The sequence below is a fragment of the Atractosteus spatula genome, chromosome 1 (genome assembly GCF_055471065.1).
Source record: "Atractosteus spatula isolate fAtrSpa1 chromosome 1, fAtrSpa1.hap1, whole genome shotgun sequence".
Taxonomy (NCBI): Eukaryota; Metazoa; Chordata; class Actinopteri; order Semionotiformes; family Lepisosteidae; genus Atractosteus; species Atractosteus spatula.
Genome location: NC_142706.1, coordinates 44527004 through 44543786, shown reverse-complemented (window position 1 = coordinate 44543786; position 16783 = coordinate 44527004). Strand labels below are relative to the sequence as shown.

Below are 16783 nucleotides of genomic sequence, written 5' to 3'. Positions count from 1 at the left end.
ATTTATATAATCAGAATACTATTAAGACTGGTGAGCACACATTTTATCTTTTTTTCTCTTTTCAAAGGGAACGCTGATTAACACCAGTTTTCAAAAGGTTTACACTAGAAAACAACATCCAAAAGGAGAAGAGAGAAAGTGAGACGAAAAAGCAAAAAGAGAGGAGGGATTGACTTAACCAAGCAGGCTTTAACAAAATATTTCAGTATTCCTATAGAAACAACCTTATTTATGTATTCTGCAATATTTATTCTGTGTGTTTTTATGTCAGGCCCGGTAAATTTCTTACTTTCTCTAGAACCACTCTTGGAGGTAGCTGTGTTTGCTTATGATTGCTTATGATTGCTTATGATATAGACTTGAGATGAAGAGTAGCTGCAGCCCCTCTGACAGTGAGGCCCCCTGTCTGTGCCAGCCGTACAGTACGTGCCGTGGGAACTCACCCTTGCTGGAGGCTGATTCGGAGTTGCTGCGTGTGGTGGTCCTGGCCCTGGGGTTTGTGCTCGAGGACCGAGAGGGCATGGGGCCGGAAACAGGCCCTTCTCTCTGGATGCTGGACAGGTCCTGCATGCTGAAGCTCCGCAGTCTCTCAGAGAGCGCCCCCTGCCCCTGGCATCAGGAACAACAATTCATCGTTAACAACCCCTCAGGTCATTCGCTTCTGGCCACAAATAGCCCATCTTTGCGATGCCTTTCACAGACGACTACCTTCACGTTACTTCTAAACGAACTGTCCTGTGATGAACAACCTTGTACAGGCTAGTGAAAAAGGCTAGTCGCCTGAACTCGAAATCTCGCTTTAGGCAGCTGGTGTAGATCAGTATCTAAACAAATCTAATCATTTGCACTTTACCTAGTTTGTATTTACTCAGAAAAGCTCATCAATATTCTGAAATTCTGCAACGCAAATCTGAAATATATTTTCCTGAGCCTGTGCACCTTGGAATTATAATGGCAGCTACACACCCACGCCAGAAAACCTTCAGAATTAACGTTGTCCCCTCCTTTTTTTTTACCAACATATGCTGTAAGAGTAACTGCTTGCAACGCAACCACACTTACTGTCCAGCAGAAAGGCTCATTCTTATGGCGTGCAACTCAGTGCTGTCAAGGGTATCACGGCACAGTCCGTCAGTACCTTTCTCCTTAGGGAACTTGCATTACAAACCTGTTCTATAACACACGAGGCTTCTGTACTTTAGATTTTAAAAGAATCATGCTTTTTCAACACAACTCAGAAAGGATTCATAAGACACCCACCATGCTCTGCAGTGGCTACAGTGTCTTAGCTGGCAGTTGATTGAAAGGAAGCTGCAGAAGTTGTGGACAACTTATGAAAGACATGAGGCTTTTTTTGACTCACTGTAACTTTACATGACAAAACATTACACATTACGTATCAGCTTGCAGAGTGAGCGCTACAGAGACTGCCTATGACTTTGTACGCAACTGTAGGAGGACTGAATCTTTTTGAATAGATACACTGTCAGCTTTATTCACTGAAAAATGCTACACTGTGTTTTCTTTTGTTGCTGGTTGGACAATGTACTTTATGGACTTACAAAGAAACCTTTTTTCAGATACTTTGCATGAGAAACTTTATTGACCGTTCAATACCTTTTAACCTCATTCAACATCGGTTTCCAAAGTTAAATGTAATATCCTATTGTTTCACTTCATAGTAGTATTTAGTAGTTTAACATCCTGTTGTGTATCACAATCATCATGTCTTTCATTAAATGAACAATGATACAGGCTCCTTCATACAGTAGGTGGTGCTGGATATGATCTAAAAGAGAAATCATCTGCATCAGTGGACAAAACAGTGCCCGTCGATAGGAGTTATCCCACCTCTTCATATCAGATTCAGGTCTGCTGAAGCAACATCTAATGCAAATAAGGCTTTACTCAAAGGACACTTCACTGACAAACACGGTTTAAATTGTGTAGTCTTTCTTTTCTGAGACTGTCGAATCATGCATCCCATCTTCTACACTTCTCCTCCACTGCGCATTGGAAGCCTTAGCTGTCTGAGAACCGTAAATGATAAACAAAAACCTAGACCGAGAGAAAGAGCTGCTTTTGTGGGTTTTTACAATTGAAAAAGAACAATGTCTGAAAATGTGAAAAGCGTTCTGGCCCTTTCCTTTACATGAAGCCACATTTCAAAACATAGATTTAAAAGATCTCACCTTCCAATGTGGCTTGGTAATTGGATTCAAATTTGGATTAATTAATGAATGTGATTCAAAAGTATCGTAGTCCTATCTATGGTCTCTGAGCTTCACGCAGCACCTTTTTGTAAACTGGACAGTACACTTGACTACATTAGTGTATTGTTACACAGCACATTGCAAAGCACTATGACCTGCAGTACGATGATGTACAGTATGTGTGGTGAAAAGCTCATGCTGTACAATAAATCTGAAAGGACGCAGTGACTCAGCTGTTATGATCATCTTGAAACAGTCCCTCTTCTCCCTGTGCACATTTAGAGGCTGTTTTCAGTTTGAATGATCGTTGCTATGGTTCTTTGTTTCTTCCCTTTGCTAATATGGTGCACGTATATTTGTTTCTTTTACGGTGCTTTTCAAGGCATGGGTATCAGTCTTTGTGTTCAGCATAACAACAAGTGTTAGGTGGCATCCATAAAACAGGGCACATTCCACAACAAAACACCAATTCACACCAACTGTGAAACATGAGAGTTTCACATAGTAGCCAGCTAGGGCATTCTCAAACTGAATAGAAAAACTTTCTCAAATTCCTAACCGGTCCCAATTCCACATTTTCCATGCATCCACAAAGTATTTTACCACACAAAACAAGCTTCTGCAAACAATACTTAAGAAGAAAAGTTATATTACACAAGACTGGTGAATTTCCAGAAACAGAGAATATTTTTGCCTGAACACAAACTATATAGGTATCAACTTCATCCTCCTAACAGTTGACTTTATGGGATGATTGCTTAAAAAACAAAGCGATTTACACGGATATTGAGTGTTTCTTTATCTTCATCTTTCAGAAGCACCCATGTGTTACAAACTGGTATATTATAATGGCATCCTGAGATCTCAGTCTTCATGTGCACAACTATTTACTTTCTGCTTTCTGCTGGAGAAAACAGTATTGTGGTATTCCTGTCCTCTGCCTTCCCATGAGCTTAACGTTCGGCTTCAGGTTGTCAGAAATAGGCTGATTAACAGAAATTAAAGGCCCCTGACTCAGGGTTTAGAAGCTTTTTCTTGCTTTACCTTCTCAATAACAGTAGAGCAATACTGTCTAGATCTTTTGATTACCTGTAAATTTTGTCATATGACATATATCATCGCTACTGTATATCGTATCAATTATATCATCTCTATAACTTACTGAGCCTATATTGAGAGAGGTATATTTCTTGTATCCTTTCCTGGATAAGACCAGTTGTAACTTCCTGAGTATCTTATGATGTTAGATAAAGGATGTGTTTGAGCCTGGTAGTCTCAATAGTTATCCTGTTCCATGTGGTAGAATAATGCAATAGCTATGAAGTTAAATCAAATAACCACAAGTGTCTAGCAAGGAATAGCAGCTTTCCTCAAAATCATGGGAAGTTAATGGTAATCTCTGCCACTAAAAACACGCTAAAATGATCACCTTTGCTTTATTCAAGGCTGAATTCTAGAGATTCTATCTCGCAAACAGATAGAGCCGAATTTAGACAGACAATGCAGGACAGTGTGGTCTGAGAGAACATGGGGGTGCAGTGGCAACACTGGACGTGCAGAGGATACCCCTGAATATCATGTTACCGTAGGAAATTGTATAGTTTTAATACCCTTACAGCTTGTTTTAATTGTTATATGTTCACATTATGTGCCTAGTTCATGGCACTTCATGGTTCTTTGTCTCTCCTTTTATTTTAAATTTTTTATGTAACCTCCTTTTATTTTAAAATAACTTTCAAAAGGAATTCTCAACTCTGACCAATAGAGCACAGAAAAATGAATAAATGGTCATTGTCAGGCTTCAGCAATCCGCCTTGACATCCTTCTGTCACAGTGTCCCTACTCTACCTACTGTACAACCCCTGTCGCTCGTCCACTCCTTCTCTTCTGTCAGACCTTCTGTAACCCAGCCTTCATTCTCCCACATCCTGATCCCCTTCATTCTCTGCCTTTGTCCATCTTTGGAAATCACGTAAATCAGGACTATCCAGCCCCTGACCAACTTCCAGTTCCTGTGCTCCTTATTCTGCTTGATAAAAAGGTTAGGAATAAATCTAATGTTTCCTTTGTACAGTACTTCTGCGTAATGAGAACTTTGTGCATGCTGTAAGTTAGTATTACTCCTACTTTATTCAGATGACACTTTTATCTAAAGCAACTGACATTTGCACTCACATATACAGCTGGACATTTTACTGGAACAATTCAGGTGACTTGTTCAAGAATTCGACAGAGGTTCTCACCTAGGATTTGAACCTACAGCCTTCTATTCATGAGTCCAGAACCCTAACCACTTCTCCACACAGTCCAAGTTGTACTGGATATGTGTGTCTGCTAAGCAGGCTAATAATTTATGCATTTCCCTTACATATTTCCTTCCAATCAGCTTGTAGATGTGTCATTATCACTCGCATAGCAAGCAGTGTCTTGCCCTGTCTGAAGATCAGGGATAACAGCACAGTGAGGTAGCTCCTCCCCTGCAGACAGGGCAGTGCTACAGCTGACTGATTAAGATGCTTTCCTTTTTGAGGTTTTGGGATTCCAAGTTTGCATTTTGTCACAATTAATTGAATTGGCTCAATTTTATTACCTCAGGAATTGGGTGAATATGGCCCCAGAGATCTTGCTTGGACTGTTTTCTCATTCCCAGACAATTCCCTTCTTGAGTACCGTAGCTAAGTTTTATGTGTCCCACAAGCACAAATTTTAAGAAGTCAGGTACCTGACAGTTCCTTCACTTCAGTCCAGGCCGTTAGACTAGGTCCAATTGCTAATGTGACTGCTGTTCTATTTAATTAAACAATGTTTCAATACATTATTTTTAATATACCTGAACAAGAATTTTAATAATTTTTACAACTTAAAGTGATGCATTTTCTTATACTTAGACCATTACTGTTTTTGCAAAAAGTATGTTTTTGCAAAAAAATCAGACTTGTTAAGGAATTTTGTACCATGAAACACAGAATGTGAAGCATAAAGAGATGGAGGCATGGAAAGATACAGTTCATGTACTCAAACTCCGGAAATAATAAACGTATCATATTATATTATATCAAATATATCATTTATAATATGGAAAGGAACAAGTAATAGGTTTATTCCATCCTGAAAAGAGAAGAAAGAAGAGAGAAAACACAACATTACGGCCGTGAAGCCTTCTTCAGGTGTAACGTTGTGTTTTCTCTCTTCTCTTTTCGGCATGGAATAAACCTATTACTTGTTCCTTTGCAGACTACGCATGCTGACGCAGCTACCCACCTGAACTAATTTATAATATACAGTTGGGAAGTGCAAAGTGAAATTGATTCATGCTACGAGCGTGTTACAAAACACTTCTGAGAAAATGACTCCTGTAATTTTCAGCTAGATCATTTGTTTTGTGAGGCCAACATAATTTTGTTGATTGGCCAAACCTTGGCACAATACAACGGATAAATGTAGCACGTCACAGAAAATGTCCTATTCGTACAGATATGATTTTTTACAATCCAACTGTAATTGTTTCTTTAAGTTAGCATGTAAAATTCCTTTCCAAAATTAATGGCACTAAAAAGGACAGATATGAAAATGGATTTATTGTTTTCATTGAGCACAGTTCATTCATGGGGTCAGAAGTAATATGAGGCTGGTTTACAATGAACCCTCACTGTGTCAAATGTACAGTAGCTCAGCAGCAGCAGCCAATGACCAACCAATCTGATCCCATATCAAACAGACCATTATTTGTTGGTTACCTTGTCGGCCATTATAAATTACACCATTCTTTTAGTCCTTCCTGTCACAGCATAACCCTTCTGTGACGAACGTTTGAATTTCAATGGGGGGAAATCATTCTGTGCTTCATGTTCAACGACTGACAGTCTACAAAACAAGTCTTGTTAAAAAACCACAAGGTCATTAGTGTGCAGTTAGTCGTTCATGCTAATGGTTACCTTCCCATCAGTAAACTCCCAATATGTGATTATTTTGAGCAGGTCAGAAACCTGGTGGAAAAGAGATGGTTGTTATCGTAACAGAACATTTGGAGCAGAAGACTAGTTAATGGGGCACTTCCACTTTCTCCCTAATTGGTTCGGAGAATTTGAAGTCTGGACACATCAGGGCCTTTTGAAAGGATCATAACCATTTACCCTAAACACTGTAAAACCACTCTAAGCAACCACAATGTGCCAATGGATACATATGTTACAATAGTTAACTTTTCGAAGTCCCCTAATTAGATTGTATATTTCTTTGTGGATAGAATGCACCTCAGGTTGGTAATAACCAGCAACAAAACCTTGAAAAATGGAGCTCAATTTAGGCTGTCTGTTCCTGGCCCTTTACAAAGATATAGGTGCTGTTTCAATGTCATTTTGCTCCTGCCACTTAATAATGTCTGAATCCAAAAGTGTGATTTCCAAATCAATGCAACCAATACCTCTCCTTCCTACTGGCTGTGTACAGGCTGTTTTTTTCTTTTCCGAGGTCTCACTCTGTTTGCCAGGAAATTTTGTAATGGACACTTTAACCTGCTTGATCAATAAGGTCCTCCTTTCCTGTGAAACACGAGGTCAAGCTCAGGGTGTCGAGTTTCAGGAGTAAGGCTTTCATTAAACAAAAAAAAACTTCTGTCTCTCCTGTTCCCTTTACATCTTTACCACACCTTTTTTTAACTTCACTAAAATAAAATAACTAAAATAACTTTCTTCAATTTCTCCTTGAGATGCAACTTGTTGTCTCACTGTTTTTTTTTGTTCTCTAAATGCATCAGAGATTTTTGTTTAATGTAAAACCACATAAAAAGTAAAATGTTACAGCAAAACAAATTGGGTCAAGATGATTTTGACCTTATTGGAACATAGTTATCTGTATTTCCCAATTTGTAAGCAGCTCAGTTTATAAATTTTGAGATCTTCACATATAAATTTCCCAATAAAGCACTGACCAGACCTTGGGTAGTGGAAACCATGACAACATCAAGTTATATAACCATTTTTTCTGCACATATGTAACCTTAAGATATCTTCAAATGTTTTAATAAAATTACAATGCCGCACTCCGCTGTTAACAAGATAAAACAGGCACCACACTGTCCACCGCTCAGCTCACTATTAGAAAGTAAAAATTTACTGAATCAGATTCAGACATGTTCAGCAATGTTTCTTTTGAACACTAAAAAGGCCACGGATTAATGGAGTCCAAACAGCCCCTCAAGCTCGGTTTCTCTGTAGTCCCACAGGCAGTGCTGGTGGTGCTAGGACACCCCCCCTTCCACCGCCAAGTACGAATTCTCTGGAAGTACATGGGAAAACATGCAGACTCCACACAGACATAACTCTGCCAGAAATCCAAACCAGGACCCTGAAGCTGTGAAGCAGTAGTGCTAACTGCCACACCACCGTCTATGGACAAATCTATGTCAAAAGTATAAACAAAACACACACTGACTCGTAACGGAAAATAGTGTCTTTGTTCTGGATTTTAGACATGTCGGAACGTAATAAATAGGCCCTAGTCTACTGGCCTTCCCTCAGGTCTGAAAGCCCTTTGCAACACAAAGGGGCTCCACCTACATGCATAAAAAGCCTCAAAAAGACAAAACCAGAATCACAAAGGAGCTCCTCCACAGTCATTTGAACCCTGCGTACAGCGGTATAGCAGCAACACACCAGAGTCAGCAGGACATTAATCACACACACCAAGGTTTTCCCCAGCATAAAATACAAGTTGGCTCATAAAGATTCTTTTCATTGCAACCAGCCTCACTGGCTACAAGAGAGGAGTCAAGGGTTTGTGTACGCACTTGCTGCCTGCAGTGTGCTGTAGGTGTCCCCAGCTCACAAAAAAACAACAACTGAGTTCAGTACACAGCTTAACTTTCAGCCTGGTTTGATCCCATGAGCAACCACACCTTGTTTGAATGAATACACTCAGAATGTAACATGGAGGCTTCTTATACAGTGGACTTGAAGGACATTTCTCCATGAATTTCAAAGGTTTTCATTAGTTTTATCCTCTGCACATGCAATAAGCTAGGGATGCATACTATAAGCTTTATACATAAGAAATAAGCTCTGTGAATTCAGATGTCCCAAGCAGGGCTTTAGCCACTGTACCTTGCTGCTTGAACCTATAACTAAATCTAGTATCTGCAGTGTGTCTCTGTTTTAAAGTGCTGAAAGTGAGGTGTCTGAGAGTGTGCGTGTGTTTACTGTGCACGTGACTAGGGGCTGCAGAAATTCATTGTTAAAAAGGAGCATATAGAGAAATCATACTTTATCCTTAACCCTCAGAACATAGAATTCTTAGATAACCTACAGTTCATGGGGGAAAGGGAAATTCTGATACGTATATCATGCCAACCCTTCCACAAAATGCATAAGAAACTAAATTCCAACATATGTGATTAATAATAACGTATCCAGGGATGGCGCTGAGGTTCTGTTTCCATTAGTGATTTCATTGTCTTCCAGACTGCACCCCAAAGATGCAGTAGCTATGAGAGAGTCAGTAATTGTACACGGCACACACAAGTTTGTTCTGCCAATATCTAAATTAGTAAGTAGGATCTGAAGAATTAAAATGGGAAAAAAATTCATATGTCTCAGGGAATTCTTATTGATAAAATCTCCGAACGTGAGATTTTGAGAGTTCAAAAAGACAATAATTCATTTTATTTATAAGTGTGTAAAGGAGACTTGAAATTGACTCTAGAGGGAAACATGATTCTGATTTCCAGGAGCCAACTGTCACATTTTAAAAGCACAAGTCTTATTCTATTGAGTGAACAAGAGGGCAATATTGTTTTACTTCAACATATCTTAAGAGTGGTGATAAACTGCTGTTATTGAACGTTACACTGTTTTTAACAGATAAACATAGAAAATTAACCTGTCAGACTGAGCTCAAATAACGAAATAATTTAAATAATAAATTGCTCCTGCATGAATCATATTTACGCTGCTGAAAGTATGAGACAGCAGTTTTTAAGGCCCCCCCCTGAAAGAATCAACCTGGTCTATCACCAGAACGCACAGCACATTGACGATTTCCCTCCCCTGCAGGATGAGTTGGCAGAATGGCTGACGAGTCAGAGTGTCGCCGTTACCTTGGCAGCAGCCGTTACCGCAGCTGTGGCCGCCACGTTCAGCCCTTTCCTCCCAAAATGCACCAGGGCATCGTAGCTCTTGTCCTTTGCCTGGCAGAGATAATCATCAATTTCCTGGAAGAAGACACAATTAAAATGCAGAGGCATTAGGTCCACTGATTATACTTTATTTTTCGGTTTTTCAGAGCTTTGACCTTTGTGGGAAAGGCAGAACATGAATGCATCCTCACAGCTTGTGGCCAGTGCCCGGTAATGCTTGTATATACTGTAGAACATCTCTAGAATATTCATTATCTACTAAGGATCTAAGAAAATTTACCACACAGACAACAGTTTTACAGTTTAACAAAGGTTATTATATTTGACTATGCCTAATATTCTGCAGGTTTAAAGACAGAGCCTTTGAAGTCGTTGACGAAAACTTGTAAGTTTGCGATTTCTTGATCTAGCTTAGTCCACATTACTGATTTAGCTAGTTTATTGTCAATGGTATACAGCACTTTATTCTGTCACAGTCATTATACAGATGCAGCCATTCAAAATGCGTGCGTTATTTTGCGGCATACCCCGGTGGGCGTGGCGCGGCATCTCGCAGTGTCACGCAGTGTGACGTGTTAATCGCGCGTCATTTGACGCTCTGCCGGAAACTATCCGGCGTCACCTTGTAAAACCGCCAGGGGGAGCTTAACCTCTCATGTACAGCATTTGAGCCTTTAATTTTGAACAGTGTATTACAGCATGTTAATCTTCAGTCATTAAAATGTTGGTATATTTTATGAAAGCAAGATTGCTCAGTTGGACAAAAGTACACAACCTACCTTTATCAGAAATATTTATGCATCAAAGCCTTTACCGGAGATATTACTAATAGTATTAATAATGGATGACTTTGGACAAGCTGTATACTCAAAGTATAATTTCTTTAGCACATTTGTACAAGCACTTGGAATCTGTCCAAGCCATACTTTGTCAGGCATTTTGTTTTACTTCAACGGGCATAAAAACTTCCTTGCTTTTAACAGGGCGTTTCATAATTTCTAACTACGAAAATGATTTAAAATGCGACACCTATCATTCAACTAGAGCTTAAAATATCACAAGGAAAAATACACACCGGTATTCCATTTCTCCCTAAACATTGTAAGCTTCGAAGTCTTTAACTAACGTGATACCGGAGTCAACAAGCATACTTTTAGAATTTGATTAAAAGGGAATATAATATGGAATCGCGTATCTCAAGAATTTAATAACGGTATGATTATATCCATGTACTGCGGCAGGGCTGTGTAGGGCTGTTTCGCCTGCCTGCTCATGCGAGCTGACTGTAGCCGACTGGTCTAGGTGCGTGCCTGCCAACGGGCAGGGTGTGTGCTCGAATCCAGCTGGTGCTGAACCTTCCAGTTTTATTTATTTATTTTTTAATCGCGTAACATATTACCGTATGCAAACTGTACTGTATACAGTATGTATATGTATATTTAATGTCTTAATTGTGCCCGTTTAATTGAATTTTAAAAAATTATTTAACACGAACATTAAGCTGTTTACATCTTCCGCCTGAGAACAGTCACCCGTTGCTACCCAACGCAGAATGGTGATTGGCTGACACCATCTGACACCCCTCTGATTGGAGAAAAAAGACGTGCTAGTTTGCTATACATACTGTAACAGGAAGAGGATTTCTTTCTATTCAAAACGTGTACTTTAAAAGTTTAAGAAGTAAAAACCTTACAGCGTACACAGATTTCTAAACTGATCAGGATCGTTATCTTTGTCTTATGCATAACAATATTCACCGCTCTGTGCAGCAAATTAATAATAAACTTTATTTTATATAGCGTTTTAAACGAATAAGTAATTAGATTGCTCATAAACCTAATCACTTGCTTTTTCTTTTTATTTAGGCTCAGATTTCAACTATAGATCGTATTATTAATACCCTTGGTGATACCCCTTGGTGTTTCTCTCGCTCTCTCTCGGGTCACCTGATCATTAGCTCGAAAGATTTGAGTGCTTTGTGTATATTCTAATGGTAGTGGGGGCAGGGTGTGTGGGAACAGGTTTGGTTGAAATTGCATTGGAGATCTATGTTCTTCACACCTGAAACATTTTCTCTGAAAGCATTTTCTTCGCTGTTTAACCGATCTTGTTACAGCATGTTACAGTTTACTATTATTAACCATATTAATTTTAAGTGCTTAATGTAAAATCTTGTAAAAATATATTTTCATTGTTCAAATATACATTAAGTCTGACTATCATATAATAAGTTAAATACAAAACTAAAGAAAAAATAGGGTTAAATATAATTCAAAATATTTTGCTAACAATGTTAACTGTTTATGAATAATAAAATGTATTAGCTAAGGCGTAGGATGGCACAGTTGTTAGTATGTTTTTTGTTTTGTTTCTTTTTCATAAATACAACAGTAGTACCTGATGTCTCAGTGGCTTTCAAAATTAAATTATGCATGCAAACCTGTGAACTAGAAAGATAACTAAGATATCCATCCATTTATAATGGTGGCAAAGTGGTTAGCATTGCTATCTTGCAGCACTGGGGTCCTAGGTTCAATTCCTGCCATCCTGTGTGTGTGGGGTTTACATGTTCTCTCTGGGTTACATGGTTTTTCTCCATATGTGTGATATGACTCCCTCTCGCACTCCAAAACATACTGGTAAGTTAATTAGTTTATGGGAAACCTGGCCCTGGTCTGTGTGTGTTTGTGTCTGTCTGTCCTGTGATGGACTGGCGCTATGTCCAGGGTGTATTCTGCCTTGTGTCCGTTGCTTACTGGGATAGGCTCCAAATCCTCTGTACTGGATAAAGAGATTAGAAATGGAAGTAAAGGCACTGTGTGGATGGAACTATACACAGTGTTAGAAACCCACTATGAAATGGCAGCATCTCACTGAGAATAAAATATTTTTTACTGCTGGCTTAAGGAAACAGCCTTTCCACCTCTCTTGCACATCAGTATCCATACCTAGTTATTTAAACAAATTGCCTCTAATTATAAACATCTTAATATGCTGGCTCTGTGGATCCGCATCAGCTATGTTTGCCCATTCCTTCAATTCATGTGCATCCAACACACAGTTCAATGCCAGCAACTACACATAATCTAAAATACAATCCTTATTTCAGTATCTATGTAAACATATAGTCTGTTAACTTCATCATCTTCATCAAAAGTATGCCTAACCCCATTAGGAAGTGTTCTTGTTATAAGTGTATTCCTCAGCTTTCCCCAAACTATCTTCTTCTTGCCAACATCTCTAGTCTTTTATCCTGCAATAACTCAGCCAACACTTAAATCTCCAAAAGCTGCTTGTGTTAATTTCTTTAAATCACAAATATCATGTGTAAATACTGGCCATGTAATACTCTGCATTGTGGAATAATAGTTTATTTTAAAGGGAACTAGAGAAACTAAGAACTAGAGAAATCAAGAAAGGCTTTTTTTCTAGAATTAATAAATGCACATCCTGTTCACTGGGGAAATTAAATCCACACTGAGCAATCTTCAATATGTTCAGAATATGACAGCAAGAATCCTATCAGGGATGCATTACACCTGTTTTCAAGTCCTTGCACTGGTTACCTATCAGATTTCGAGTCAACTTCAAAATCCTTATCCTCCTTATATACTGTCCTACAACTGGTATTATTGTTCTCCGAATTATTGTACTTGACATGACTTCATTCAGCCTTTCCTGAACGTCTATGACAGGCAGAGTGAGTGCTGTTTCTGGTGCGATCTTTTACAGCTGACATTTCACTGTTTTAAACGAACAAGAAATTAGATTGCTCATAAATCACTTATTCTATATAAACACAGCGTAATTGCCCTCCGAAAATCTTCTTTTTCTTGTTCGTTTTAGAGACCTTGATCGAAACTGATTTTAGATGTCAGAAAGAATTTATTTTCTCTGTATTTCCTACATTGCTTTGTCAAGATTTTAACTTTATATCTAACTTTATATCTAGGCTCAGATTTCAACTATAAATCGTACAGTAATTAATAGCAGTAAATACTGATGTTTATACATAAAAAAGTCATGCCTTGGAGTCATGCAAAAAGTCATGCCTCAAGAGCACAGCAAAGAGTGTATTAAAAGACACTTGTATTTATCAACGCTTTCTTTTCCGTATACCAGATTTTATGGAACCACTTCAGAGGGGTGTCAGCCAGTCAGATTCCAGGATTCGGCACTTTAAAGGAAAAATACACACCGGTATTCCATTTCTCCCTAACGATTTTAAGCATCGAAGTATTTAACTAGCATGTGAAATAGCGTGTGAAAAAGTGGTAGTTTTAAGCTTTTCTGCTAATATAATATGGAATCGATATTGATTTAAATCGTGTTCTGATTTAAATCGCAAACGCGTGTTTAATTATATGTGTTTTTTAATCATAATCAGGCTAATGCAACATAAATTGATACAGTATCTTTGTCTTCTAAGCATCTTAATAAACTTTCAGCATAGCTTTCTACCCGTCAAGATTTATATTTCTTGGGATTTTGGGATCAAACGTGGAAGGATTAGATTATAATCGTTTTTATTTGTCAAATACGTGATTGTATTTCTGAATGTTATGTGACACCTACAGTAGTTCACTGCTTTAAATACATCGAATTAAGAAAGTTATGTGTAGCACTTTAGATCTTTTTTCTGAACCAGGGAAAATCTGATCATGTTTCTCTATAACAATAATAAAAAAAACTTTATTTTACATATCGCCTTTAAAAGTGGCATCTCAAAGCAATACAGTAGATCGAAAAACAGTTAAAAGGGACCAGATTAAATACCAGACAATCGCAAACGCATTTTCAATAAAATTATTTTATTCATTCAGCAGTTTGTGAGAGGAACATCCAGCAGGGAGAGACACACACACCGGTTTTCATTGACAAAATTGGTTTTTTTCAATTCCTTTTGTCTAACAGGAATGTTTTGTTTGTGGACAAACTGTTAGACAAGAGGAAAAGACCGCCTCCTCCTACGAAGCATTAATCGCGTATCTAAGGAAAATTGCAGTATACCTTTGTTCATGCACATCATTATACAGTACAGTATCTCAATTTGTATTTCGATAAAAAAAATCGTTTGCCCAGCCACTACTGTTGTTATTGTTTTTATCCTGTAAAGCGTTTTCTTTTTCTGCGTTTTCCATTTCCTTTTTCTGATCACTCGCTTTCTGGATACACATCTCACCTGTCCTGTTCTTTGTTTTCCTGGTTTGCTGATTATGCCTGCTGCGGTCCACTCCTACCCTCACACCTAAAGAATACTATTTTAAATTTCTTGGCGCAGTTCATTAACCCTTGTATGTGCTGTCCGCGCCCAAAATGCAATTAAAAAAAAGTAAAAAACCGCGCTCAAAATGCAATTTAGAGCTTAATAAGATACACTCCACAGGCAAAATTAAAGACAAAATTAAAGACGATTAAAATCTGTAATCTTTCCACTTGTACTGTGAGTCATCGGACAGTTTCTGCTTTGTGTAAGGATGGTGAGAAAGCTGTGTTCAATGTATTTAAGGGACTCAGAAGTAAAAGAAGATGCTTCATATTGCGTGACTAATTTTAAAAACCAAGTTATAAATGCAGACGCTCCCTCGGTGCCGCGCCGGGTGTAAATATCAAAGTATACATTCCCAACAAGAATTGTACCCATCTGTCATGCAAATAAAACACCTTGAATTGAATTGAGGGAGAGATGGGGGTAGTGGGACAGAGATACTGTAGACAGACTCAAGGCAAATAAGATACTTATGGGTACGCAGACATTCACGACAGCAACATACGAAACGTTTGCACGTACTGTATAGTTAAGTTATTACTTGGTTTTCAAAGTGCAACGAAATACAATATTGTTGTTGCTGCTGTTCTGGTTGTTTTTATCCCGTAAAGCGTTTTGAGAAGCCACCTTTAAAGGCGATATATACTGTAAAACCACTGATTCTTATGGAATGTGTTCCGCGGGAGATTCAAATTTTTATTTATTTATTTTTTAATCGCGTATCTTAGGAAATCTCAGTATAACTTTGTTCATGAACAGTGGCATGTTACATTATCATTCGTTTTTTTAACAAGGCTCGCCAGCTAATGTGAATCGAAACCTGTCTTGCTAGCTTTTAAAGTCGTGCATGTGTAAACTGTACTAGAGGGCATGCAAGTTACTCTGCCCCTTTCAGCGGCAGGGAGTCCCTCTGCTGCAACACACAGCAGACAGAACGGGAGACTATTGCCTTTCATATCTGACACCAGTGAAGTAAAAGGGGTGTCTAAAGGGGTGATTTTAGACCACATTTTAGTTACTTTATTTTGTTTACTTTTAACATTTCTGTAATTTACAGTAGATGTCACAATAGAAGCCCGAAGCCTATTATACTCAGTCTAGCCTTGGATCCTCTGAGTCCCTTGACTCAGTTATTGCATATTAATTTCTTGAGATACGCGATTCCATATTATATTCCCTTTTAATCAAATTCTAAAAGTATGCTTGTTGACTCCGGTATCGCGTTACTTAAAGACTTCGATGCTTAAAATGTTTAGGGAGAAATGGAATACTGGTGTGTATGTTTTCTTTAAAGTACCGAGACCAGCCATATACTGAACGTTTAAGTTCCAAAATTAATATCGTTTATGGACTTCACACGCGTTGCAGTATGCTCCTATTCTTTTTATGCTCAGGCACTAAAATCTCCCTTCTGCTTTGTGTAAGGATGGTATCAAGAGCAATCTTAAGTGGTGAGAAAGCTGTGTTCAATGTATTTAAGGGACTCAAAAGTAAAAGAAGATGCTTCATATTGCTTGACTAATTTTAAAAACCAAGTTATAAATGCAGACGCTCCCTCGGTGCGCTGCTCTGGTGCGCCGGCTGTTACACAGTGCCTGTCTGCCGTAAGCGTTACAATATACATACCCAACACTGCTTGTACCCATCTGTCATGCAAATAAAACACCTTGAATTGAATTGAATTGAGGGGAGAGGGGGGGAATACTAAAGCCAATACTGGCTCAATACCCTCAATGGGCTTTGACGTGCTAATGCGTTGGTTTAACAGTCCGGGTGTGGCAGGCTTCCAATGTCAACTCGACTCGATTGGAAGACAATGAACGTATTTTAGCCCTAAATGAATTAATAGCAAACATGGTTTACATAAAATACATTTTTCCAAGAAAGTTTATAATAATACGATCTATAGTTGAAATCTGAGCCTACTTTAAAAATAAAGGAAAAGCATTTTCAGAGAGTAATCATGCTGTGTTTATGTAGAAAAAGCGATTAGGTTTACGAGCAATCTAATTACCTATTCGCTTAAAACGCTATTAAAAATTTACTCTGTTGCACACACACACACAATAGAAGCAGGCACCGCTGTCAGAAGGGAAGATATGTTCAAAATATCGCAAATATCGATCATGTTGCGATATTTTGAAATATAAAAGTCAATTGATTGTCCAT

General features: G+C 38.4%; 1 protein-coding gene across 4 annotated transcripts in view; it reads right to left on the bottom strand.

Moving 5' to 3' along the window:
* reep1 (receptor accessory protein 1) overlaps window positions 1-16783 on the bottom strand; it is a 53759-nt gene that overhangs the window by 13573 nt on the left and 23403 nt on the right. For 2 of the 4 annotated variants that reach the window (XM_088917234.1, XM_088917242.1), the window contains exons 5-7: window positions 9307-9420; window positions 6149-6199; window positions 444-609 (exon numbers count right to left, since the gene is read on the bottom strand). In XM_088917234.1, the coding sequence (XP_088773360.1) occupies window positions 444-609; window positions 6149-6199; window positions 9307-9420 (331 nt within the window). The remainder of the gene's footprint in view (window positions 1-443; window positions 610-6148; window positions 6200-9306; window positions 9421-16783) is intronic. The other 2 variants (XM_088917251.1, XM_088917258.1) reach the window with 2 other exon arrangements.